At 30.5% G+C, this 27897-nt stretch overlaps 4 protein-coding genes across 4 annotated transcripts; 2 read left to right on the top strand and 2 right to left on the bottom strand.

The window, feature by feature from the left end:
* Positions 1–3377: 3377 nt before the first annotated feature.
* On the bottom strand, positions 3378–9125 carry LOC123306054 (mRNA (2'-O-methyladenosine-N(6)-)-methyltransferase). Its single transcript, XM_044887923.1, has 6 exons — positions 8492–9125; positions 7670–8081; positions 7287–7601; positions 5504–5781; positions 4717–4986; positions 3378–3715 (listed from the first exon to the last, which is right to left on the bottom strand). Exons 1-6 carry the CDS (start codon positions 8989–8991, stop codon positions 3463–3465), a joined length of 2028 nt encoding a protein of 675 aa, XP_044743858.1. The 5' UTR covers positions 8992–9125; the 3' UTR covers positions 3378–3462.
* A 1586-nt stretch (positions 9126–10711) lies between these two features.
* LOC123306061 (mRNA cap guanine-N7 methyltransferase) lies at positions 10712–12939 on the top strand. The gene is made up of 2 exons (XM_044887932.1): positions 10712–12024; positions 12762–12939. The coding sequence occupies exons 1-2, from the start codon at positions 10797–10799 to the stop codon at positions 12839–12841; spliced, it is 1308 nt and encodes a 435-aa protein (XP_044743867.1). The 5' UTR covers positions 10712–10796; the 3' UTR covers positions 12842–12939.
* A 1416-nt stretch (positions 12940–14355) lies between these two features.
* LOC123292327 lies at positions 14356–16544 on the bottom strand. The gene is made up of 3 exons (XM_044872952.1): positions 16252–16544; positions 15481–16076; positions 14356–14732 (listed from the first exon to the last, which is right to left on the bottom strand). The coding sequence occupies exons 1-3, from the start codon at positions 16542–16544 to the stop codon at positions 14356–14358; spliced, it is 1266 nt and encodes a 421-aa protein (XP_044728887.1).
* Positions 16545–20976: 4432 nt separating this feature from the next.
* On the top strand, positions 20977–27623 carry LOC123306074 (cytochrome b5, seed isoform-like). The gene is made up of 2 exons (XM_044887949.1): positions 20977–21192; positions 27371–27623. Exons 1-2 carry the CDS (start codon positions 21025–21027, stop codon positions 27554–27556), a joined length of 354 nt encoding a protein of 117 aa, XP_044743884.1. The 5' UTR covers positions 20977–21024; the 3' UTR covers positions 27557–27623.
* The last annotated feature ends 274 nt before the right edge of the window (positions 27624–27897 follow it).

The following is a 27897-nucleotide window of genomic DNA, read 5'->3' as shown; positions in this document are numbered from 1 at the left end:
ACAATTTATAGTAGTGTAAAGTTCAATCTTCCGTGCTAAGACTATTATGTGTCCGTCTGTCTAGAACTATATGTCAATGGGTAAATTGACCACATTTTATTATTACCCCAAATCACAAAAACAAATTGAATCGTCTAGTACGAGTGAATATTCGCATAGAATAAAGAATAAGAGCTCAATCAATGACTTTAATTTCATGAGTACAAAATTTTTAAATATTCATTCCGTGTAAGACACGGTAGCCATCACTTAAAAATGGTAGAACAGCAGATTTATATTTTATCTTTAATTTTGCATATTTTTTAGATATAAATATTATAAATTTTTGGAATCATATTAGTGAGGAAAAGAGACTGGAAATAATTAACCAAATTCCAGTAGTTTTTGTACATCATTTTTCTACGTATACAATAAACTTAGGTGTTAGAACCATTTCTCTCAAATCTAGCAAATATGCAAGTAGTGATTAAAGAAAAACTATCTTGATATGATTTGTGTTTTACAAATTTTGTAACTTTTTTGAACAAATTAAATTAAATATTCTTTGTCATGTAATTGAACTAATATTAAGTGGTAAAATTTGAGACTGAGTTTATACTACATGACTCTCCAATACATGCATCGGTAGTATATTTTTGAGGAAATGCAAATGTAGATCGTAAAATAGTCACAGGTTGAAGTGCCTCATTTTTCGTTTCTGTCATAGTCCTATTAAAAAAAACACGGCAATCTACAAAAATTCTCATAAAAATAATTATTATTGATCAACTATTGACGAACTTTTGTGGATCATCGCTTTTTTTAACGGAACTATACGTCCCGCACAAACTTCAGCTTAGAGAAACTGCAAAGCTATAACCTAAATTATATACTAAGCTGAAGTGTTTACCACATAGCAAAACGTAATTATCCATCAATAAAATTGAGAGTGTATATTTTTTCCGCTCATTCCATTGTACTATGTATTGTTTGGCAGGTATTAAAAAATGCAATATTGTTGAAGTAATAATTTTACTAGTCTATTAAATTAAACAAAACTGATTAAGAAATTATTTTGATTGTACAGTAGAACCTCGTTAACGTATAATCCTCCAACAAATCTCAATTCAGTCATCAACTCAGCAGATATGTAAGAAAACGCCAATTATTTTATCAATATGTTTTTAAATCTCAATAAATAAAATAATATGAGCTTTTAAATTTCCATTACTTAAATAAGTTTTCGCTTAAACTTAAGTGAATAAAAATACAGTAGACTTTATCAAAGTTCTAATGTATTCTTATTCGAGAAATGAACGGATATTAGAACATTCCAATTTTTTTATTTTAAAAACGGATTACTTTAAAAAACGCAGATCACGTTTCCAATATTTTAACATAATAAAATGAGAAAAGTAGGCCTTCTTTACTTTTACTTCACTAGAGCAGAATTAAATATAGGATACTTTTTTATATTTTATTAATATTGTAATTTCCGTCAGTTTGTAAACTAACTAGTAAAATTGTAAATTTATCGTCCAAAAAAGGACCAAATCCACCCCTACCCGTGATAACAAGACTCTAGATTCTGATTGTTGAGTGAGACATACAACTTATTTTCAAAATCATCTACAAAAAAAAAACATGATCCTAGATAAGCAGATGCGTCTTATTTTTGTAATTGTTTTCAAAATATAGGGATGGAGTGCATATCCTTTGACCCAATTAAAACTGTAGGTAGTAGTATCCAAAATAAAAACATATTATTCATTCAAAATCGAATTCAAAAAACATAACCAATCAATAATATTACACCCAATTTATATAAAATTTTAAGTACCAAAACAAAACTTTAAAAAAAGTATAAACTCGTTTTTGTTTTTTATATTGTCAATCCAAAATATAAAATTATTTACAAAGATTTTTTCATAATTTTTAAACGTTTTATATAATAATATTTACATAATTATTCTAAAGCAACACGACCGAAATGATGTGATGTCACTTATAAGTTTGAACAAACACAGGTGTATCTAAATTCTATACACTTTTTTTTATCCTATTCGATACAAATCTTAAGATCCAGGAAAATTTAACATAAACATCAACATAGCTTAAAATAGCTTATTAAAGGCTCAAAATTTTAATTTAGCACTTACTATTAGTAAAAATTCATCATTGATTTGAGTTAAGGTGCGGGTTTAATGTTGCAGCGAGTTTTCAATGAACCGTAAATATTCACTAATCGAGAAAAAAAGTGCGCTTTGAAGGATTGTGAGGTACGATTTTCTATACGAAAATTTTACTCTTATTTTTATCTAATCTGCGAGTTTTAACATAATTCATCATAAAACAAATGAAAACAAACAATTGACTGAGTTAATTGTTGAAACTGACCCTGTATAGAAAGTGTTAGTGAACAACTTTCAGAAGACTGAAGCTACCTGCAAAATTTCACTATCTTTTCATCAACTCCCTATCTTTTAAAGTTTTGGAGAAAATGGACGCCAAATTTTCGCTCTAATTTACGCCCTCACGGATAAATAGTAATGTTAACAAAAAAAATATTTCAAACAAAAGTTTTTTTTTTTTATATTTCAACTTTTTTTTCTATCTCTATCGGTTCACATAATGGGCCTGGCGGACTCAAGACCCAATGGACCTATGTTTTTCATTTACGAACTCAACCTCACTGTTTATGTCTTGAGCACACAATAAAAATTTCATCTTTTCGTTTTTGAGTTATCGTGATGACGAACAGACAACTGAAAATGGGCTAATTAGGGGAGTTTATGAACATCTGTGCCAAAATTTTGTTCTTAGCGTCAATATTAAGCATTACAAACTTGGGACTAAACTTTCTATACTTTGATATATATTTCATATATACACAGTAAAAAAAAGATCATTTTTCACATACCTGACCTCCACAAATGCGTACTCCTACGAAAAGACACCTCACACACCTTTGAATTTTACCTCTGCTAAAAGTTATTACTTAATGTTTAGTGTAGAAAAATTGATGTTTTAAAGTGTATTTGCATAATTCGTGATTTCAAACTAAATCACGGTACCGCTCAGATCGATGAGAATTTGCGAATGGAAAACACAGAACATTTTCAACACTATTACTATGCGCTAAATTTAAATTTTAAGATTATAATAAATTATTGCAAGAAATATGTTTATTTTCTTGGATTAATAGCATTCAAAAATGATATGACAATTGGGATTTATGATAATACCCAATTCAATATTTCCGATTAGCACCAGCTAAAATCATTCCAGTTAGAATTACCTAAACCGCGTTATAAAAGCTAATTATAGAAATAATCCCATAAAAGAAGCAATTATTTGTACATTAAAATAGTTAAATGTTAAAACTAAAGCTTCAGGGAAGTTTGCAAATGTTTGTGACATCCATTTTTTTAATAAAAATTATACTTCAATAAAACTATCACATACTTGGGGGTAAATTTATCACTAAGGATTTATAGGTGGCGTTATATGTTTTGAAGGGGATGATTGTTCAGTAACAACATCTGTCGTTTGAGATCCTCGATGCGGCGTCGGGCTTAATAATTCTTGTCGATCACGTTCACGTTCACGACCTGGTCGCCATGCATCCAGTAATGCTTCCACGCGCTCTTCTGTTGGTCCCCATCGTTGATACCCAGCTGCATTTTGTAACCAAATGACCATTGTCCCATATGGTGATCGAACATTTAACTCAGATCTAAATCAAAATATGGGTCAATCCCGTTACAAAACCGAGAAATTTCATAACCAACAAGTTCAAACAAACATAATAATAAATGCTTTTCGCTGAAATATTCACTTGAAGATAAAACTCATTTGAAAACATTTAATTTATTTCAAAGAAAAATTTTCATCCACGAATTTTAGGGATAGAATTTTATTGTATCAAACTTAAGACTTTGTAATAAATTTCGATTTTTGTCCCAATTTCCTAGATCAGTTTTTTGTATTTTATAAATACGTATTTCGACTACCATGTAGTCATCATCAGTAAGAATTAGCTAGTCGTGATTACTCTTATTATGAATGTTTGTTTTTTTGTATTTCGACTACCATGTAGTCATCATCAGTAATAATTAGCTAGTCGTGATTACTCCTATTAATTCTTACAAAGACTCAGGTGGTTCGGACACGTTCAGAGAATGGAAAACACACGAATGCCAAAGAAAATACTTGAAGCAAAGACATATGCCACTAGAAGAAGAGGAAGACCTCGACTCAGATGGTTGGACCAGGTGCTGGGTGACTTGAAGGTGATGAGAGTCACTGGATGGGGATCTGCAGTCAAGGACCGCTTTGCTTGGAGGCGTATTGTAGAGGAGGCCAAGGCCCACCCCGGGCTTTAGCGCCATTTGCTATGCTAATGATGACTACATGGCAGTCGAAATACGTATATATAAAATACAAAAAAATTGATCTAGGAAATTGGGGCAAAAATCGAAATTTATTTCGAAATATCCTAGAGTTCTCATTTATTATCTTTGATAATATTTATATTAAGACTTTATGCATAATAAACTGATTATGTACTTACTATTAACTATCTAAATAATTAATGATGTATTGTTAATGTTACTATCATGTTTACTTTGTTATATATTTTGTAAATAAAAATAGCGTCACTGTTAAAGTGACGTTTATTTTCTTGAGTCTTAAATTAACTTGCTTAAAAACTTTAATAACATTATTTCAACTTACTTGCTTAGTACATGCTGTAATCCGTGTCGATATTCATGCTCCATGGCAGGTACAACAACTTGTCGTCGTTTATAATGACTGTTATCTAATTTTAAATGTACAGGTGGTAAAGGTTCAACTCCTTCTCGTAAGAATAATATAAAACTAAGTGGTTCACTTGAATCGGCAAGTAATCTTTCAATATGTTTAACAGCTGCATCAATCAATTCTTCACAGTACGGTGGGTTACATTCAAATGAACCTGACACAGCTTTTAACTCTAAAAATGGTCTAAAAACACACAAAAACAAAAATTAAAAGTTGTAATTGTTCACCTAAAATTTAATATGGGCTTCATACACATTCAAATCGTTAGCGCAAACCCGTTTGTGCAAACAATTAAAAAATAAAATTTTATAGATTTCTAATTCAGCTTGGTGCAAGTAACAAGGATTAAACACTTTTTAAAAGGCATTTTTTGTCTTTGAAATTATCTTCAATCTCTTACGTTTTAAAGATAAATTTTTGCGATCAACCTTTTGGACAGATTTTGGTTATCTACGAACTTCAATCACTATTAAGCTCTAGAAAGAGCTATTAATACACTATCTCTTTTTGATTTTGAGTTATCATATTAACAGACACAAATGGGCGAGCGGATTAGTGAAAATTTACTAATTAGATATTTTATAAACATTTGTCTCAAAACTTTTTCTAACCATTAAAACAAACTTTGAGTTAAACTTAAAATAATCTTGTATTTATAATAATAATATATAAGATATAAAAATTAATATAAAAAACTTACCCTCTGGAACCGAAATATGCATCAGTATCAGCAAACGCAGAACAATACTGTTTAAAATAGCAGTTCAATGGTGATGCAAAACATTCGAAACTGACTCCAAACATTCGATTCAAACATTCAAACACTGTTGCTGGAAGTGATGACTGTGTGTCATTTGATTCTGCACTTGTGCTCGTCGTGCCCAAAAATGTTGAATACCGTTTTAGTAAGCACCAAACACGTGGAATGAAAAATTCAAACTTTTTGTCATCAAAACAACTGTATCGATACAGATGCTCCTAAGAAACATAAAAACATTTCTTGATCAAAAACTGTGAAGCATCTAAAATGAAACTTCTCAAAACTTTTTCTACAATCGATGTAGCCTAATCCATACAAAATTTGTTGTGAATCATAAGGCACATCATCGATACCCAGGATTTGACCTTATTAGAGTAACAAAAAAGGACATTATTCATATTAATACTTTTTGGGGCAAAAACTTTTAATATGAAAGAAAACGTAGCATTTTTGACTATTTTCCCAAATACAAAATATTGTATTTAAGAAAATACAAACAATTGACATTTTAGATTTTTAGTTCTTTAAACTTTTCCACTACGGTCAATTCGTTACGATAATTGTAAAATAATAATTATTATAGCTTTTTAACGAAATATTTGAGGTAATATAGCTTTTTAAAAATTATGGCATACTTTCGAATAACATTCATTTAAAACATGTTTCCATTCATGCGTTGTGCTATCTCCTTTATATTTTAATCTTAAGGTATAATAATTAGCCATTAACTCAACCACGATTAACCCGATGGTCCTTTTAATACATTTTTGAAAAAATTAATATGATACTCTTTCATTCCGGACTACTCAAAATGAGTGTGTTCAGTACAACTAAAAACGCGTTTGCTTTTTATGGCAACAGCCGCTGTTTCTGTATATTTAGCTTCCCCATACATTATCTATCTCTTACCAACGATGCTCAATTTATAGATAGGACAATGGCGATATTTTTAAGCTGCACAAAACCATTATTTACCAAATAGAATATTTTAACCAATAAATTGTTTACATTTAAATTTCAATGACTTCTCGTTGTCCTATTTTAATAAAATAAAGGATTGTTAATCAGTGAATTAATATTACTGATCAAAAATTAAAATTAAAAATTTCATCTCGATAGCTTTTAGTGATTTTCAATTGGTTAATGGAAATAAGGAAAAACAGGGAGGCGGTAGAGTACGTTTTTTCAAATGGAATAGGGGTTCTAATGATAACTCATTTGAAAGGGTTTCTCAAAACGAATATTAAAGATTTTGAAAAAGTGTGCTACAACTTTAAAATTAGGCGGTTTTTTTTATTTATTGTAACATTAAACGCAATAATTTAATTAAACGTATAATTTATAATGATTATTGTCATTTCTACGGTATTTGTGTGCTCAATAAAGAGCATATGCGTGTGTTTTGTGACAACAAAATACTAAAATCGACTAATTTAAAATCATCATCAAAAGTGCTCGAAAAGTAGTAGCAACTTTTTCCGCAAACTGTTGTATTGAGAAACCTTTTCAAATGAGTTATTACTCCCGTTCCATAATTAAATAAATGTGCTCCGCCACTCCCGCTTCTTATGAGGTAGCTGCGTGATCGGTATTGTCGTTAAACAATTCATATTATAGCTTCCTTGAGCTCATATAAATTTCAACTCTTTATCTTGAACCGTTTTTCCCTTTTTCACTGTACAGATTTAGATAGATAGATTATTGTAGATAAGAGTGAACTTACAAGTTTTAATAAATGAGTGGAATTTATAATAACAGTATCGCCTTGATATCTTAAAATTGCTTGATCTCGTTCTGGAATATAATCCACAACTGGATATCTCGGACATGATATACCAAATTGTATTGGATAACACCAAACTTTTCGCATTGATATTGGTGCTGGTGGTGTCAATTCTGCAATGCCATTTTCACGTAACATTATACTATTTTTCTCTTTAACTTTCTTTGAATATTCGACAGACAAATGATAAATTTTCAAACATATTCCTTCCACTGACTTTTTAACAGTTTCTGTTAAATGTGGTTGACATTGTTTCTGGAAATTTTATACAAAACATATTTAATAAATTTTATCAATTATGTAATAAAAAATTAGACAATTACCTTCAAATGCGTTAATCGATCTTGAAAATCATCGTAAGTAGCACCAACTGTTTTTCTTAGCCATTGAAATGTATCCTCTACATTCCATTTCACTACTTTTCGACTTTCTGATGTTGCATTTCGAGATTCGATCATTTTTTTAGCTGCCTCTGCATACCGAGATAATTGTTTTCGAGCATCTCCTGTATATTTGGGTCGAACAAGTTTTATTGGAATATCATTCATTATTTCACGATACATTGACATGGATATTTCTGGATAGCAACTACTTGGTAAGAATGGTTCACTACCATAATCAATTACCTTTCGTTCCATTAGCCATCTATTAAAAGAGTCTTTTGGCGCGTCGATTGACTCTCGACTATGACACAATTCTTGATAGCACTGCCTTAATTTTGATGCCAGCCCGCACCTAATAAATAAATGACTTGATATGAAAATGGTATGAAAGAATTTTGCCATTTAATGAGATAAAAATTGTACATCGAAGTCATACACAAAACCGTAATTAAGTCCTTGGAATGTTGACGATATTATTTCTATTTTTTTTTTTTTTTTTTTTTTGCAAGTAAGATATAGAAAGATATTTGCTCATAAATTCTATCCATAACATTTTATACCAAATGCTTTTTGCTAACACGCGTACAGTTCATCCGGGTGGATATATTAAATCATTTTAAAATTTTAAATAAACCTTGTTATTTGTTACCGAATACTTAAAAGGTAAATAAGTAGATCGGACATTTCTTTAAAATTCGCAATTTAAAAAAAAAAAAAAAGTAGCGAACAATTCAATTTTCCAAAAAAAAAAATTTAATTTACCTAAATGCTTCAATTTCTGGATGAGGATGTGTATATATAGTGTGAGGTCTTTCAAAAATAATTATATTTGTGTTAACTTCCAAATCCCATGGGCCTGATAGCACAAACTTTTTAACAGCCGGTCCACAATCTTCAGATGCACGACGTTTTAATGATACAGGTCCTGGTGTAGCAGATATACCTAATGGATCCGTAATTGGATCGAATTGATTTTTTAAAGCTGGCGTTTCCCACAGAGATTCTCCAGTGACTTTATTCCAAAAATATGGGCGATTTTCACGCTTTGACCAAAACTTTCTCCAGCCTTGTTGTAGTAATTCTGGTGGTAAATCATGTTCTTGCATAGCGCCAGACGGTGCAGGTATTCCTTGAGGTGTTTGAGGAACTGTAATCCTTTGATTTTCTATAGAAATTGCCATACGAGGTGGGCTTAACATTGTTTGATTCTGATTGGGGAACGGTTCCCATTTCCTATCTGGGTTTTCTTTTAATTCATTCATTTTTAAAAAAATGTTTATAACAATGAACAAAAAAGTTACTTAAGTTAAGAACATCACTTTTGACATTTTGTTGTCAAAACACTACTTATTGTTTACAAAATAACACACAGCACTTAAATTCGATTTTTCACTTAAATTACAATGAATTACTAAATTTTTTATCAAATATTCAATGTAAATCACTTTTAATTACATAATAACTAACTTATTTATATTTAAAAATGCATCTAAAAAATTTTAATTCACCAATATTTTAGAATTGTACTGACAAAAATTCATCAAGCGACGCCATTTAATGTCACAATGCATAAGAAATATATATAAACGAAAATTACAAAACGAAACTAGCCACGAATTGTTTGATTATGTTCATCCAATATTTCTATTGGTTATTTGGTTGGTGTAAAATGTGCTTGTTTTACACGATTCAGTTATCAATTCATTCAAAGAATTTAAGTTGGTTTGCCTATTACAGGCTAAACATATAAATTGGTATAAAAAGCAATATTCATATGTATTTTCCTATCTAATTCAAAATCTCGGAATTATTCTCGTTAGTTTTTTTTTTAATATGGAAAAATTATTTGAATAGTTTTGATGGAGCTTTATAGTAGCACATATTTCAGAAACACATATTTCAGAAAATTTCGGTGTGAGACACTCACTTGTCTCCTATACAGAAAATAATAAAATATCAAACCAAGTACAAAATAACAAAACATGATTTCAGAGGAAGATCAATTAAGGCCTGCCATTGTAACGGATTAAAAAGTCGTTACTGCCAAAGTTTTATCCAAACTTTTATCGGGAGAAGAGCTTCTCGGGAAGAGCTACGGCGGAAAATAAGATCGAGAGATAAAGGTTGAAATAATGAGTATATAATTTCAGTTTTTATAATTCTAAATTTTTTTGAAAAAACTTCAAAATTGACGAATATATATGGTACTTTATTCGAGGCCCAAAAAAAATATACTCTTCATTTCTTCATTTGTAACATCGATATCTCATTAAAGTTTTGCTACCAAATTAAAAAAATAAATAAATAAAACAGGTATTATCTTCTTAATCTTAACAAATATCTATCATGCGAATTCGCATTCCACACATGTAAATAATTTCGTAAAGACACAAAAATTGGTTTAACTGATTATATATATGAATTTCGTTTTATGAATTATCGTAACTTAATTGATTATCACTTCTTTAAAAACAATTCAAAAATAAAATATATCCTATAATTTTACTAAGATCTCATTTCTAAAAAGTTCTTTATTTAATATATTACTTTATCTGGTTACTTAATAAACTTCTCTGCAGTTTGGAATGACAATTTCCGAATATATTTTTTATCATGTTATATTTCACATTTCAACCTATATATGGAGGTAAAAAATAATGCATACATATTCAGCTAACTTCATCAAAGATCACATGCGCTTATCGGCTTATCGCATATCGCTTTATAAAAAAAAGTAATAAAGCGCGATGGTTAGGTAAATAATTTTTGTTAATAATTTAAAAAAATGTTTATAAAAAATAAAGAATATTATTATTAAACGGGATTCAATTTAAAATTTAAAAACACGAAATCCACTAATTCTGTTTTATGTTAAAAAAAAAGTATTTAATTTGAATTTCAAAAATAGCGCTAAGTGAAACGTATGCGGTTACCAATCTTTAAAAAAAATATTAAAATGTTTTTTATTAAGGGTAACAACCTAGAAACGAATTTATTATAATTAAAATAAATGTTAAATTATAGAATAAAAAATAAACTTTTATACTTAAAAATATAATTAATAACAATGGCTAGTGAATCTGACGACTTAGATACAGAAAATTATGAAAATCAAGAGGACGATTTAGAAAAAACTTTAATGTTAGCTGCTGCAAATGCTGATCGTCGATTAACTTCGACATCAATATCAAGTGAAGATGAAAAAACTGACGAAAAACCTGAAGAAGAAATCTATCCGCCCATCAAAAAAGCTAAAATTGAAATTGCTCATGAAACTACTTCAAGTCCAAAATGTTTAGAACAACCCGGTGAGCATAGTAAAGTTGTCGCTCAACATTATAATGCATTAGAGGAGAAAGGTTTAGATGAACGACTTAAGTCACGAATATTTTATATGAGAAATTTTAATAATTGGATTAAAAGTCGACTGATTAACGAGTATTTAACAAAAGTACGAGATGGTAAAAGCTACGGTGCTCATACAAAAGTGTTGGATATGTGTTGTGGAAAAGGAGGTGATTTACTAAAATGGCGTAAAGGAAATATTCATCATTTAATTTGTTCAGATATAGCCAGCGTTTCAGTTGAACAGTGCGAAAGCAGATACAAATATATGTTCGAACGTAACAATCAAGGCTATAATAATCGACAACAAAAATTTACAGCTGAATTTATTCCAGCAGATTTAACAAAATCACGTCTACGTGAAAAATATCAAGACAAAACGATTGAATTAGATTTAGTAAGTTGTCAATTTTCATTTCATTACAGTTTTGAAAGTTTACAACAAGCTGAATGTATGTTACAAAACGCTAGCGAATGTTTAAAACCGGGTGGTTATTTTATTGGAACCATACCCGATGCAAATGAGTTAGTAGCACGTCAACGTAAAAGTGGACAAACAACTTTTGGTAATGCGATATATAATGTGACGTTTCGATGTGATACCGACAAACCACCGATATTTGGTGCCAAATATGATTTTCATTTAGAAGGTGTCGTTGATTGTCCAGAGTTTTTAGTACATTTTCCAACATTTGTTAAATTGGCAGCGAAATTTGGTCTGAAGTTAGTGAGTAAAGAACGTTTTGACGAATATTATAATCGCATGAAAGATGACGGTATGCCTTTATTAATTAAAATGCAAGGATTAGAAACATATCCACCAAGAAATGGTGAAGAGTTGGTGGGTTTGGCACAGGGTGATTATGAGCATGCTGAAGAGTTTATTAATAATTCGAAATATGACAATATGAAAATTGGTACTTTGTCTAAATCTGAGTGGGAAGCTGCAAGTAAGTTGAAATTTTGTAAATATATTCGTTTTATTTTTAATTCATTGTTAAAAATGCTGTAGTTAAGTGTAAAAAAATATTTAAAATACATTATAATTTTGAGATTAAACGCAGTTTTTTGGCGCTCTCTATTGATGACGTATAAGTACGTGATCTGTCAATTGGTGACAGTTCAATGTATAATTTACACTTTAAAAATTAAGTTTTCTAATAAAAAGCCGTAGAATAGTATAATTTAATGAAATACCATATAAAATGTAAGTAATTAATATCACACAGTATGTCAACAAATTTAACAAGCCCGTACTTTGATGTCACGTCAAAAATTTGAATTTCCGTTTTAGAAATTTTTAAATGCCCTCACTGAATTTGTACTTTTATTAATTAATTTTAAGTAATTAAAAAGATATTAATTACTAAAATAATGGTTTAGTTGAAATATCCAGTCATTAAAGTTACGGAAGAAAAATATATGAACCAAATTTAAATTTCATGAATATTCCCTATTGGACTATCATTTTTATACTCTATAACTATTCAAATATCCAAAATGTTAAAAAAGTCCTAAACTAAACGAAATTTCATTATCGCACGTTTTGACATTCGATGGGAGTTTAAGCGAAGCATTTTAGGGGCATCCCTACTTTATCCAGATTACAATTTAATGAAAATGGTGGCTCTAGATAATTTTTTATTATGTTGTATTTTAATTTTTAATCGAATTGTTTTATTTTCAGCTTTGTATTTGACCTTTGCATTCCAAAAACAAAAACGTATTGGATGGACCAAAGAAGGAAAACCAGAGTATGCGATATAAGACTTTTATTTTTAAATAATACCAATGAAGCGTTTCGCGTTAAATTGCTTACAAATTTTGTGATTAGGCAAGCAATTTAATTATTTGTTGTTGTTATACTGTCTTAATAATTTATATATTAGAATAATTTTTTTTTTTAATATTGAAATATAAATAAACAATAAAAGAATTATTTTAATACAAAAATGGTATGTACTATGTAGTTTTTTAAGTGAAATTTACAAAATTGAAAAAACCTCGACAATTGCGGGTTTTTCCTTGTTGTAGCTCTCTCCAAACTGAATTGATTATCTTGAAACTTAGCCAAGAACACTTCATTAAATTGCCTTTCAAACAAAACAAATAAACGGTCCGAAACATCGGACAAGACTTTATTATATTATAAAATTGATATATTATTCTTGTAATATTTTGATTGAAAGCAGCCAATTCTATTATTTTATTTTGGCTCTACGGCTCCAGGGGAAGGGGTCCCAGTGGGTAGTTATATCAAACTTAGGACCTTCTTGATATAAACCCTGATACGAAGGTTCACTGCTGCCCCCTCAGCCTCTCCCTAGAAAATCCCATTTTCCTGTATTTTGAAATGTTTTCCCTAAGGTGTGGCCTTCTAGAATTTTCCCGGATATGTAGCCTATACCAATCCTAGGAACACCTTAAGGTTTAGCCTTGTGTCAAGTTTAATCGAAATCGTTAGAGCCGTTTTTGAGAAAACCCCAAAAATCCTGTTTTGGCCTAGAGGGAAGTACCCTTAAAAAAAGGCCTAGGGAAAAAAATCGAAAAATCGTCTGGAATTATGACCAAACTGAACCTATGAGTTTGAGAAAAATTGGTTGAAAATTGAAGGCTCCAGCTTGGTAACAGACATACCGACGGACGCAACATTTTTTAAAAACCACACCTTTTTTGGAATCAGGGACCCTCAAAAAGTGTATTTCCGTTGAAACCCCGATATCGATTTTTTTTTTTCGATCACAATACTTTATTATATTTATAATATAATAAAGTAAAAACATCAGAATCGATTCATCCGTTTAGGAGCTACGATGCCAGAGACAGGCACACATAGTGGTCAAACTTGTAACCCCTTTTTTTTTGGGAAGGGGGGGGTGCGTTGAAAACACGATATGTTTTATGTTATTGAGTACTTATAATAGATATCCGTCCGATCTTTCAGCGTCTGATAATGTGCGGTAGACATCAGAATTTCTTATACACACTTGAAATTTTTGTTTGAAATGGTTTTTAATTTTTTTAAATACATGTAAAACGTCAGACGAAAACAACGGTTTTTTTTAACTCCCTAACGCGAATAAAAATTTTAAACGAGTAAGATTTGGCTTTCAAGTGTGTAAGAACTTAAGGACAAAGGCTAACTAATATAGAGTAAGAAAATATTTTGGAATAATTGTATAGGAATTTTTTTTATTGATTTTTAATCAATTCTATCCATAAAAATTATAATACACCAAATAAGAATCAATTGAATTAATAAATTCAATCTTTGTGCAAATTCATTCGTCTACATAATCATAATGTAAATAACCTGAATCACTCGAAGAACTGTCTTTTGTTGTGTCTTTGGTATTCTGATCAGACTTTTTATTATCCGTCATGACTTCAGCTTGTTCAGTAGATGGAGTTTGATGTCGGATAATAATTTTCCATCGTAATGCTTTTTTTCCACGATGATTATCAGATGAGGTGCCTTCAACTCCCATGTCTTTTGAACTATCTACGGCAACTTTTTCTGTTTGATTATCGTTTTTCATTTGTTGTGCTTCAGATGATGTGACTTTGAATGAACTGTGTGCAATAGCAAAATTTTGAGTTTGTTCAGGATTTAATTTCAACGTGGGAAATCCAGGCTTTACTTTTATCGTTTGAATACCTTAAATTATTTATAATTAACAAAATCTTTAATTATCATTATAAAAAATGATCATTTTTTACAAAAATTAATTTTTTTGGCCATTAAAATAAGATTATGCTTGCGATAGTTTGTGGAAAGCTGGAAATGGTTTTAATAATTTTGTTTTATCGAAATGACGGGATTTTCTATTTAAGTCTGTCCATGCCAAAGATACTAGATTTGCCCTTTATAATAACGCGGAATTTGTATACATCAGACTATAAATTACTGGCATTTTATTCATTTTTCAAGGTGATGTTCTTCAATACTATATTTAATCAATACATATAAAATGCTTCGTCCTGAGGCCTGAAACTCGTAGGGTGTGTTCTTTGTATGGCGTAGGCATCCGATAAGAAAGGATTTTTCCGAAATTCTACCCTAGGAGGGTGAAAAACGGGGGCAAAATTTATATTTGACAACGTGATTCCTTGGACTAATCATACCAAACTTTCTCTATTTGTGGACATCCTATACATTCGATGCCAAAAGTGAATAACTGAATATTAATATTTTCGAAAGCAGAAATTTTTATAAAGAATAAATTTTTTTCGTAAACCGTATAACAAAAAGTTTTTCATATGTAGCCAACTTAAGTAGACACTCTGTATATCCGAATTTGGATGAACAATATTAAAAAAGTTAAATATTTAGCATATATTTTTTGTTTCTCTTGGAAACAAAAGATTTACACTATTATCAGGCGATCATTTTTCTGAGGACTTACATTGATCTACTTCTGAAGTATAAGATTCGTCATTTTCAGCTTCAGCATCAATTGAACTTAATTCAATTTCACTAACATCCTGTTTAGTATTTTTTATTTCATTCTGCTGTGTTGCATTTTTATGTTTAGTCCTCCAAACAGGAGTAACTTTATCTTGTTTACTAACTTTTGTTTTTAATTCCTTTTTTTTAGAAGTTGACGGCTGAATTAAAGGTATAACTAATGGTTTAATTTTTACAATATTTGATGGATTTACTGGATTTGGATCTTTTGGTATTGGATCTTTGGCATTTTCTGTAAATATTGTTCCATATTTTAATATAAAATCTCTATAATACTGTTCCTCATAATTTTGAGGGTTCGGTACTACAATGCCCGCTCCAGATGCTGTTTGGTTTATTTTAATTGCATCGTTTACAAGAGATCGTTCGTCATTTAATTCACTACGATGCGATGATCGTGATATAACAGATTTCACATATGTGTTATCGGTTTCGTTATTCTCTTCTGGCTGTTCGTCTGCCTCACCATCCTCAGTAGTCTCAGTAGTGTCTTCGCTGCTTTCTATTTTCTTCTTTTCTTTACTCATGATTGCTCTAAAAAATTTAAAAGACACAAACCATTTTGCTAGACATAATAAAAGATATTTTACCATTTTACGATATTGACATATCGTAATGAATTACTTCTTCGAAGTTAACTCGCTTGTAGCTTTTTTACCACCGTTAGAAATGCTTTAATTTTTAATAAGAATAAAATGGGTATACCAACCTACAAGTTTGTGCTGTATCTGGAGTTATTGCTTGAAACGAGCATATCGGTTCTGTGCAAGGTGACATAAGTTTTGGAATACTTTTTTTAGGCCAAAATTTTCTCGCACAGCAACGGTCGTCAATATCTGTTCCAGGACATAATACAGGGTATGGCACACCAATAACGATTAATTTTTCAACAAGTATATCAAATTCACAATTCTCTCCAATAATATTATCTCTAGTTTCGTACGATTCTGGAGATGATCTAGGGAAAGTATTCCAACATTTCAGACAATCCCATATTCCCATTTTCCGATTAATTAGAAAATAATTATATTATTTTTATTGTTGCGATCAACTTACAGTGGATTATAAATATTTTAAAACAATTTTCTTAACTTAATTTTTATTTCCACAGTCACACAAAAATTTGAAAAAATTACTGTCATAGAATGAATATATTTGACGGATTTCTATTTAAAAAAATTGGTCCAGTGCGTGTAGTATAGCCACAAAGGGTTCCATTGTATGTATACGTACAATGGAACCTTTTGTGGCTATGGAACCTTTAGTATACAAAGTGCGAAAAAGTAAATAAAAAAATTTTTGTCGGAATGGTGAAAAAGGATTAATTTTCTATTTCTTTTTATATAGTTTTGAGAAATGCTTTTTTATTTTCCCAAATCTATCCTTAATAGTATTAAAATGTAATAAATAATTTCCAATTGACTTATTTCTAATTTTACACTCTACAACTTCAAAGAGTACATTTTTATGCTAGGTTTTCAAACAGTTTTGGACAATCGTTCATCGTTAAAGATAGAATAAGATATCACATTAATTGCTAATTAAAAACTAAAACCCGACTTCGCAGAAGATGATAGGGTATAAGTTGGCGATACAAAGATACTAAATTTTCCCTTACTTTTACCCATGTGCTTGATTATACTTTCGTATGAAAATCGCTTAAGTATTCACTTATAGTTCAGATTTTTGTGTACCCTCCCAACATATTATTATAATGGAGGTGAAATTTGATACGATGAAGCCAGATATGTAGTTACAAATATATTGAAAGAATATTAGATAACGTTTAAAATTTTAAATAGATATAAATTTATATAAGTAGCAGTATTAAAAAATAATAATTACAAGTATTTTCAGGATTTAATATACTTATAAGTACGTCTGTACCTACGTCAATTCACGGTTTTAATACACCAGGAATTAGAAATTTTCTTTAACTTGCTTTCTCTTGTGTTGAAAGATAACACTAAAGGACCCCGCAATATTATATAGGAAAATTACTTTCTGTGAAACTTTTTCTAATCCACCCTAAAATGGATCATCCTGATCAAAAGCTCTCATGATCACAAAAATTTTTAACGAATAGTTTTCGAGCCACGAGTGAACAAAGCTATGAATATATTAAGTTTTAGTATATGACTAGGAAAATAGCTTTCTGTTAGATAATTTTTCAAACCGCCCCCAAAATGTTCTTCGGATCGTTCTGATCTAAAGCTCCCACGGCCACAAAATTTGTTCCCCTGTAGTTTTCGAGCTACGAGCTATATGGATAATACTGTACAATTAAACCTGTAGTTACATAACTATTATTACACCCTTCCCCTCTTCGGTACGCTCGTGGAGAGTAATCGTTTATACAATACGCCATTTATTTAGTAAAGATAATAATTGGTACATTATAAAAAGGAATTAATTTGTGGCTAAGGCCGGCTACACAAAATCCGAATTTCTTAGGAAAATTTTGAGCATATATTATTTTGTATTAGACCCCTACCCCGCCCATTATCATAAGTATTTATTGATAAGAATTTCTGGTCTGAAATCGAATCGATCCTTCGACGTCTAATGGATTAGATGTATTTCTGGTAATATGCGGTAGAATTTTTTATTTTGTATTACGGGACTATTGATTAATTACGTCACACGTTAAGGGGGAGGGAGGGGGTCAACGAATTGTGACATTGTGTGCCAAGGGGTAGTGAGGGTCAAAAGCTTTGTGACGCCACATCTTAAAACAACAAAAAACTAATCCACCAAGTTTTTATTATACTCTTATGTGAGTATGTGACGTCGCACCAAGGGCTTCAAAAATGTAACCATCTGTGACAGGGGGGGGGGGGGTAAAATCGTAAAATTATTGTGATCTAATTTGTGGATGAACCCTACTAGCCGTTGGAATTTTTTATAAGAAGCATTTATACATAGTGTGGGTCGTGTAGAACATATTTGCCGGTGTCGTGTATTATATCTGTGAATTTTCGAAAAAAATTCTAATAATGTGTAGCCGGCCTAATTCGTCTTTTCAATATTAGAAGAAAATATTTCATCATGTTATTTGTTTGTTTATCTTAGAAGCTACATTATAACAGCTTCTGAGTAATAAACAAGTCAAGGACTTTTAAACTGATTTTCAGAATCAATCTCTACGCGGAATTGGAAAGTAAATATGTATCAATAAAGTATTGATGTAATTTTATATTTACAAACTTCTAGTCTACACCAAAAGTATTTTATAGATCTAATCATATCCAACTGGTAGAGTGATTGAAAAAATTGGTTTTAGTGTTAAAAAAATTACTCATGAGAGTAACGAGTTACATCATTATGGTCATATTTTCCCATCATTAGATGCTACTAATAATATGTTTTGTATTGAAATCAGATTCTTGTCATGCTATGTCTTTGAACACATGAAACATTTACATAAAAGCGAGAAAAAAGGGTCGGCACTACCGAGAGATACATATTAACTCTATTCTCAGATAAATTCCCAACAATCTAACCCAATTTGGGAAATTTTTTAGAAATGCTCAAAGACCTAAAAATCGCAAAAATTCATAAATTTTCGACATAAAAAGGGGACTGGGTGAGAAGTTGACACTCCCAAAAGCACTTTCTTGTCATTAAAACAACTTAAATAACGATCTTCAACCCTTCAGTTATATTCGAAGAGGTTCTAAAGATGAGCTAAGCCTTAAAAACAGCGCAAAAAGCGATTTCTCCCTCGCGATGCCCTCCATAGTGCTTAAAGGAGTTGCCGCTTTTGTAACATCAGTTTGCATAGTATCGGGAAATAAATAGTTATATATAACATCTCCTAAATGTTTTTCTAGGGGTTATAAAGCGCATAATATAAGTAAAATCCCTCCACGTTGACCTTCAATACAGTGCAAAAGTCTATATTTTCGGGAAAATATGACTTAATATAAGCATTGTATTACTTAAAACCACAAGCATAAATTCACTTTACACATAAGAGCCTCTCTGTAGTGCGGAAATCTAGAGCGGTTTCGCATTTAAAACCTGACCATTTAAAAATGTACACTGTCGACACACAACGGCTGTGGTCAACAATTTCAGATCGAAATTTGCAAAGTTTCCTTATGCCTATCAAATTCGTTTTCGGTTTAAGAAACAGCGGTTATATTGGCTCTGCCAATATAATAGAACCTAACAGCGGAAATTGTTTGGCGTGCCGTAAAGATTGCTATAGCAAAAACATTTTTGATTGGCGTGAAATCATTTTTTAGTACCGTGAAATCTTATAATTTTTTTAAAATCCTCTTAAATATTCATTGGTGGGAAAAAAAATTTATAAAGAAAAACATTTTTCCAGATAAAAATGGTTAAAGTTACAATTAAATTTCAAGCACTGCGATTATTCCTTTTACTCTATCGATTTGAAATTTGGATATGCTATATAGGTATTAATATTCTACCTATCCTGGGTACTTTTATTTTTCGAAAATCCTATTAATTTTCTCAATTTTCAATGTTCACACCCAGATACTTTTTCTTATTCCACTGTACCTGGGTGTGAACAATAAAAATTGGAAAAATCAACACGATTTTCGAAAAATAAAAGTACCCAGGGCAGGTAGAATATGAATACCTATAGCATATTCCAAATTTCAAATGAATAAAGGATATAATCGCAGTGCTTGAAATTTAATCGTAACTTTAACTATTCTTATCTGAAAAAACGTGTTCTCAAAAAAATCGAATTTTTAAACTTTATGACGTCATCAGAATCCAAAAAATTTAATTTTGCTCTATCACATCCAAACTTTGTCCTATTTTGATAAACCAAGTATGCAATTCTACTAAATTTGGGTCATACTTTTCAAATTTGTGATAAAAATTAATCTAGGTCTAATAGGTTTCAAGAATGTGGAGTCCTAATCTAGTGGGTTTCAAAATAATTCCAATAAAATCGGGTCAAATTTGCCTTTGTTATTGCTTTGAGTATCGTTTTTGGTCAGAAACTAAGGGAAATAAATTGGAGAGCTTCGGGTAATATAGTAGTTACAATATCTATTACCAAGTCAATTCATCTATAAAAAACGATACATTTTTAATCCGTCTAAAAGAGTATTAGATAGAAACCTAACACCTGATTAGATTCCACATAGGTGCTTGTGTGTAATGTGTATATAGCAAACTAAAAAACCAGACATACGCACTTGTCTATTAGTTTATCTGTGCGTCGCATCGCGTCTAGGAATAAAACTAACTGTTTAAAAAAATTTTATTACAATAAATTACTTTTATTTATTCTTTACAAAATTAGTTGAATAAAATTACATTTTCTATTTACTTACCTTACTCACTGAATAAAATATTAATGCTTCTTGATGAAATGAAAATTTATTTTTAAATTTTGTTGCTATAATAGTTTTTGTTGTTGTTTGTTTTAAAAATGCAACAAGAACATGTTTCAAATAAAAATAGTACATCATTAAATAATTGTTTGTCTTTTACAATGACTGCAATACGCTTATCAACAAATTCAGTAAAAAATCGATCATTAGTTCCGTCCATTCAAGAACATATAATTACAATGGAAGAAGTTTTGTGGCATGATAACGCTGAAGATTGTTGGATTATTTTGTATGATCGAGTTTACAACATCACAGAATTTCTTTTGGAGGTAAGCTGAAGTTTTTCCTTTAAAATATTTTTAGAATGTTTATTTATTAACAATCTTTTGTTATGTTTTGTTAACGATATATCCCCAAAAATCACGAAAAGCAGAAAAAGGATTTATAGAATATGGTGCGTGCTTTGGTGCTTTTCGAACTGACGCACTCTTAATGAAATACAACTTTATTTCTCGATTAATATTTCAAAAAAATAAATGAAATTTTTTTAACAACCGAAATTTACGTTTACGTATGTTTTAAAATTTAAAATTTTTAATTCAACTAGGCGAGACATGCTTAAATACTATGATGATTTTATCTATCCACCGTAGAGGGTACAATTCTCATGCGAAAAGCCACTAAGGGCGGGAGGGGAGGTATGGTAAGTTTTCTTCGAAAGTCAGTGAAAGTCAGTGATGAAGCAAAAAGTACGTACTATGTCTCTGTAAGATTTTTAATCCAATCTATGGCCTTATACAATGGTGAATTTAAAAGAAGAACCCCATTCAGCAAAATCTATAAATAGAGATGTTTTTTTCAATCTTCGTTAATGAACTTGGTGCCCTCCTTGTGGTACCCTTTCATACAAATTTTCCTTTTTTAGTAAATGCACTTCGGGGCCCTTCTTCGAGAGCTCAATGGGCAACTGCTCTTTTGCCCACCTGTTAAATTCTCCACTGGCCTAACGCTTTAAAAATTTTTTTAAAAATATGATTCAAAAGAGATTCAAATTTGGGACCCTGGTGTAATTTTCAAAAATTAATTTTTCTCTCTTATTCAGAAATATTTTCTGAAGCATGTTGTACAATCTTCTCTAGAATTTTTATTTAAGGATATACGAGCGCCAGGGAAAATTTCAGGGTTTTAATGTTTAGAAAAACTCAAAAAATCCATCCATTTTCAAAGCTGAAAAACGAGGCTGAAAATTAAATTAAACTATAAACATTTCAGTCTTACAAATTGATTATAATGGGAATTATAACATCTTGTGAAGAATTGAGGCTTTAGATTAAACAATCTGTAATTACTCTTCAGAACTTTATGAAATATGTTCAAAGATCATTTTAACATTTCGCTCAAAAAGCTCAAAATTTTAATTTTTACCATTGTTTTTTAGCTTTGAAAATGACCTTTTAAAAGTTTTTCAAAATTTTAAACTGTTAAAATCTTAACTGTTAAAACGGTAAACTTTACGAAGAAATCACAAAGGGCCTTTTTGACGTGAAATGAACCAAAAAACCTAGGGAAAGTTTTGTTCAAGAAATTGACATTTAACTGTTCTGAGGGGGAAGAAAGGTATAAAAAATTGGACCGATCGGGTTTCTGGCAACGTCCAGACTATTAATCTACAATCTTTTCTGAGCTTGTTTCTTTCTTCGCCAGCTTTGTCGATTGCATAATTATCGCTATTTTTAACCCTCACGTAAATCATTTTTTCGTGAATTTACTGAAAACTGCCCCTGGTAGATTAAATAAACATCTAGTAGTACCTTCGCACGCGGCGATTAATGGGTATCACTTCCTAAAATTTTAGGTTTAATGAGCCATATTTTCGTAAATATTTTCGGATTTTAAAGTTTCTAATAGGATCTAAGTATAGAATATACTAATTTTTATGCTAGAAAGTCGTGAAATAGACCAAAATATGCAGAATTATGCCAGCTACTTTAATTTTCAGTTAATGCGTTATATTCATTTTATTTGAAAAAAACTGATTTTTCAGGTAGTAAACCAACGATTCCCCCCTTCTGTAGAGACTAACCGGTGGGTACCACATCCTAAAACTATTTTTGAGATTTTATAAACATTTTCCAAATGCCATAGCTTTATCATGAAGCGAAAGGCTAAATAAAAAATGTTCATTAACATCTAGGTAAAATTTATAAAAATCATGTGATTTGTATTTTGTAAAAACTTGTGCGACTTGTTTTATTGAAGACTAGCTGTGAACTACTCGCTTCGCTTCACAACTTAAATTTTAAATAAATACAAAGATTATTGTGTACCTATAATCAATTCCCTTCTTAGGAATCACTTATTCTCCTTTTGTTCACAATTTCGTAGATTTTGTTATTTTGGTGCGAAATCCTAATTTTTTGAAACAATTTTTCAAATCTGTTAAATACCTAATATCTACACCTATATTTTGAAGGCTGTGGCCTATTATAGTTCATATATTCTGTTGCTTTAATTCACCTTTCTATAAACGAACACCTATTTTGCGTTGTTGCGATAATTTCAGTTTCACATATTGTAATGATTTCGTAATTCTCTGTATTTCCTCTACAGTTGTATTTTCTGAGCCATAAGCTTTTTTACCGACGACATCACACAAATATTCCATCCCCATTTTACCCCCTTTATAGTAAAATTTTCACAAACTTTGAATATCGTATTTATTTATATCTAGTTAAAAGTCTAAAAAATTTAAGTTTCAAGCTTTAAACTTTAAAAATGATATAATTTCCATACAAACTTGCGTCCCTTATTTCAAGCCCTTATAGCCCTTTTTTCGCAGTAACCTATGCCCTTTCTCAGGCTCTAGACTATCTCTGTGCCAAATTTCATTTAAATAGATTCAGTAGTTTAGGCGTGATTGCGTAACAGACAGACAGAGTTATTTTCGCATTTAGAATATTAGTAAAGATTAATATTTTGGATAGAAACTGGAAAATATAGATTGCCGTGGCTCGTGTTATACTCTATTAATTTATTCAAAAATCTTGTCAACAATAAAACACGAACATGTTTTTTAAATACTTAAAAACAAAAATATTGATAGGTATACAATAAAATGACATTGAAAGTGATTATATAACAAGATAAATAATAATTAAGACAGGTATTAGTGACTTCATTCAAAATTTGTTTATATTAACATTCAATAAAATAGCTAAGAGGGGTAATACTTTCTAAAAGCATTGTTAAAATGGGAAATAAGAACTAAACAAAAATATTTTTAGTTGGAAATTCAGATACAGGCGCTTAGTAATTTTGTTGATTATATTACGTGAAAGTTCTGATAAAAATTAAAAGCATCCAAGTGGGTTTATAAAACAGCTCATACAAATTTTCCACTTTGTATAATTTTTTTTGAATACGTTGTTTATTAACCGTGGAGATTTTAATACCTGTCGAAGGTATCATCCTATTTGCCGTTTTTAACCAAGACTCAAATTTATAAATCCAATATTAAGGGGGGGGGGTATATAAACCGCCAAATAATTTAAATAATTTCGAAGAGGTTTATTCCAAATGCCAACATAGTGAAACATGAACAGATCATTAACAACAATCATGCCAAAAATGCCTCTCTAGAATTTTTTAATTTTGAGAATTTTGATCTCCTCTCTGATTGAAGCTATGAGATAAAATTTTGTTGTTCTGTTGCAAAAATTAATATATGTATTTACATTTTTTAACGAGTTTCTGTTTTAATCCTAGACTAAAAAGAGGAGTGTTATAAGTTTAACGTGTCTGAGTATCTGTCTGTCTGTCTCTGGCATCGTGGCTCCTAAAAGGATGAACCGATTTATAATTTTTATTGAGAGGTAATTTGAACGAGAGTGTTCTTAGTTATGTTTCAAGTTTACGTTCTTAGCTTTTATAAGTTATAAAAAAGGCTAAATGAAGTCTATTTATTTCTATTCTACAATTACATCTAAAATAGCCTTGTAATCGAGGTCTTCAAGTAGGGATATGGTTCATGATTACATGGTGTATTAAAGACGGATCTAATATTGGTAAGAATGAAGACCATCAACTAAACGGCTAATATCTAATTATAGAAATAAATTGACTTTATTTGCCCTTTCTTTGTAATTTACATAAAATATAAAATGTGCTTATTTTCTTTTGACTTCGGGTTGAAAAATGATAAATTATTTTCCCATTGTAGTTTTATTTTTTTAGTTTTTTAAGATTTACTAAATATTCTAGGATTTACTAGTAATCAATATACAGGGAGTCGCTAAAAGATATATGCAACGCTCTAGCAGGGCCGTACTAAGGGTATATAGCGCCGGTGGCAATTATTTAGGTTGCGCCTTATATTGATGAAAATTCGTATACTGATAGTATTTAACATAAGAGTAAAGACCAAATGGGGGAGAGTTGCCATAATCGTGTCATTTTACCGTAAGTCTGTACATTTAATTGATAAACTTTTTAAATATTATTCAAATGAGTTGATATTATCAAATTAAAGAATTGATTTCTCTATCTACGTTTCCGAGCAAAACAAGGAACTCATTACTCTCCTAAATGATACTGGGGTATTTTGCCTAAGGAACTAATTAATCTCCAAAATCGAAATTTTATTGATAATAAATAAAGTAAATAATACAGAGTAATACAAACAAAATTGGATTAAAATTGTATATAATAATTATTATTAATATATTCGCTGTTTATTAAAAGGTATCAAAAAATATCATATTGGCAATTTTGATAAACCAAGTATGTAATCCTACTAAATTTGGGTCATACTTTTCAAATTTGTGATCAAAATCAACCTAGCTCAAATAGATTTCAAGAATGTGGAGTCCTGGTCCCGGAATTAAGTACATAAGTGATAGCTAGCAAAGAATTGATATCTCAGCTGAAAAAAATGGCCCAAAATTAGTGGGTTTCAAAAAAAATTCCAGTAAGATCGGATTAAATTTGCCTACATTATCCAAAAAATCAATTTTAAACTTTATGACGTCATCAGATTCCAAAAAACTTAAATTTTGCTCTATCACACCCAAATTTTATCCAATTTTGATAAACCAAGTATGTAATCCTACTAATTTTGGGTCTTACTTTTCAAATTTGTGATCAAAATTAAACTAGCTCTAATAGATTTCAAGAATGTGGAGTTGTGGTCTTCGGAATTAAGCAAATAAGAGATAGCTAGCGAAAAATTGATATCACAGATGAAAAGAATGACTCAAAATTAGTGGATTTCAAAAATAATTCCAGTAATATCGGATCAAATTTGCCTGTATTATCCAAAAAATTGAATTTTTAACTTTATGACGTCATCAGAATCCAAAAAATTTAATTTTGCTATATCACATCCAAATTTTATCCAATTTTGATAAACCAAGTATGTAATACTACTAAATTTGGGTCATACTTTTCAAATTTGTGATCAAACTTAACCTAGCTTTAATAGGTTTCCAGATTGTTGAATCCTGGTCCCGGAATTAAACACATAAGTGACAGCTAGTGAAAAACTGGCATCACAGCTGAAAAGAATGGCCCAAAATTAGTGGGTTTCAAAAAACAATCCAGTAAGATCGGATTAAATTTGCCTGTGTTATCAAAAAAATCGAATTTATTAACTTTATGACTTTATGTAAATTAATGAGCGCCTTTTACATGATTCTTTACTTACTTTTTGTTTTACGTATAAAACATACGTTTTGTTTTGCGCCTCTATGTCTTATCCGCCGCAGGCGGGTGCCTCCTTTGCCACGCCCTAGTTACGGACCTGCGCTCTACCACATATAGCTTAGCTCAAAAAAAGTCGATTTGACTAAACATGCTTTGGTAAAAGTTGCTCCATTTTCGCGCTATACGCTCTAGAAGATGCAATTTTGTAATCGTTTTTCTTCCATAACTTTAGAACGGATAGGGCGATTTTGATAAAATTTAGTGTGGTGACACTGTTTTTCATACAAAACAACTTATATCAACCTCATAAGTAATATCAATTCAGGGGCATAAAATGTCGGGTTTTTGGTACCTAAAAATTTTTACGCCCAGGGAAGGAATGGATTTTAAGTATGGAATTTAGATGAAGTTAACTGTTTACTACAAAAAGGGTGCTCTTCATAAACATCAATCAATTATTGGTATTATCGAGTACCCCCAGACATGAGTTTATAGTCTATTACTCCGCTTGAATAATAAAACAAACTGCATTGCAATTATAAACAAACGTAAAAGTCAATGGCTTTGACTTGAAGGGAGCTTTATCTCCTCTAGAATAATACTGAGAAAAAAAGGTGCTCTGTCATTTCTACGCCGAGGCTGACCATGAGCGCAGAAATAAGTAGAGGCGAGGTTCTATGTTCAAAATCGGTGTAGGTCTATTAATATATATAATCGAAGTTGCGGTTAAACATTACCTAATAATGAAATCATTATTGTAGTGGGTACCTATATAATATTTAATATTAATAAATATTTTTGTTTTAGCATCCCGGTGGAGCCGATGTATTATTAGAGCACGCTGGTCGTGATGCAACATTAGCATTTCGTGGAGCTGGACATAGTATAAATGCAATAAATATATTAAAACGTTATCATATCGGTATTTTGCCATTACACGAGAGAATATTTCGTAAACCAGGAGGTTTGAAATTAAAAGAAATGCCAGAATAGTACTTAGTAATTAGTAGTTGAGTAATGTTTATTTATTTTTTTATATGTTAATTTATATTTTTTAATAAAAATCCATGCTTTCTTTTAACTATTTTTTATTTCATCGACTCATCGTCTTATTCTTATGTTCTTATAAGCCCAAAAATAATCTTCTGTATAATCAATAAACACTTTTTTCCGTGGTGTATATACTATTTTTCTCCCCGGCGGAGGCAGAAAGGGGCAACTTCGTTTTCCACAGCGGGGCAAAAGTTGACACTTTCTGCACGGAGGTGAGAAAATATTATTTATTATACTAAAGATTGTTGAGTTTTCTACTTATACCGCCGCAGCTTTGTTCT

The sequence above is a fragment of the Chrysoperla carnea genome, chromosome 1, assembly GCF_905475395.1.
Source record: "Chrysoperla carnea chromosome 1, inChrCarn1.1, whole genome shotgun sequence".
NCBI lineage: Eukaryota > Metazoa > Arthropoda > Insecta > Neuroptera > Chrysopidae > Chrysoperla > Chrysoperla carnea.
The sequence above is the reverse complement of the archived record's forward strand: the minus strand, read 5'-3'. Positions and strand labels throughout refer to the sequence as shown.

Coding starts and splice junctions, on each gene's coding strand:
- LOC123306054 (XM_044887923.1), bottom strand. CDS start 8,991: ATGAATGAATTAAAAGAAAACCCAGATAGGAAATGGGAACCGTTCCCC. Junction 7,602..7,669: donor ATCGATTAACGCATTTGAAG/GTAATTGTCTAA, acceptor TAAAATTTCCAG/AAACAATGTCAACCACATTT. Junction 3,716..4,716: donor TTACAGCATGTACTAAGCAA/GTAAGTTGAAAT, acceptor ATTTTGATTTAG/ATCTGAGTTAAATGTTCGAT.
- LOC123306061 (XM_044887932.1), top strand. CDS start 10,797: ATGGCTAGTGAATCTGACGACTTAGATACAGAAAATTATGAAAATCAA. Junction 12,025..12,761: donor ATCTGAGTGGGAAGCTGCAA/GTAAGTTGAAAT, acceptor TTTTATTTTCAG/CTTTGTATTTGACCTTTGCA.
- LOC123292327 (XM_044872952.1), bottom strand. CDS start 16,544: ATGGGAATATGGGATTGTCTGAAATGTTGGAATACTTTCCCTAGATCA. Junction 16,077..16,251: donor GATACAGCACAAACTTGTAG/GTTGGTATACCC, acceptor TAAATTTTTTAG/AGCAATCATGAGTAAAGAAA. Junction 14,733..15,480: donor TACTTCAGAAGTAGATCAAT/GTAAGTCCTCAG, acceptor AAATAATTTAAG/GTATTCAAACGATAAAAGTA.
- LOC123306074 (XM_044887949.1), top strand. CDS start 21,025: ATGACTGCAATACGCTTATCAACAAATTCAGTAAAAAATCGATCATTA. Junction 21,193..27,370: donor TCACAGAATTTCTTTTGGAG/GTAAGCTGAAGT, acceptor TTTTTGTTTTAG/CATCCCGGTGGAGCCGATGT.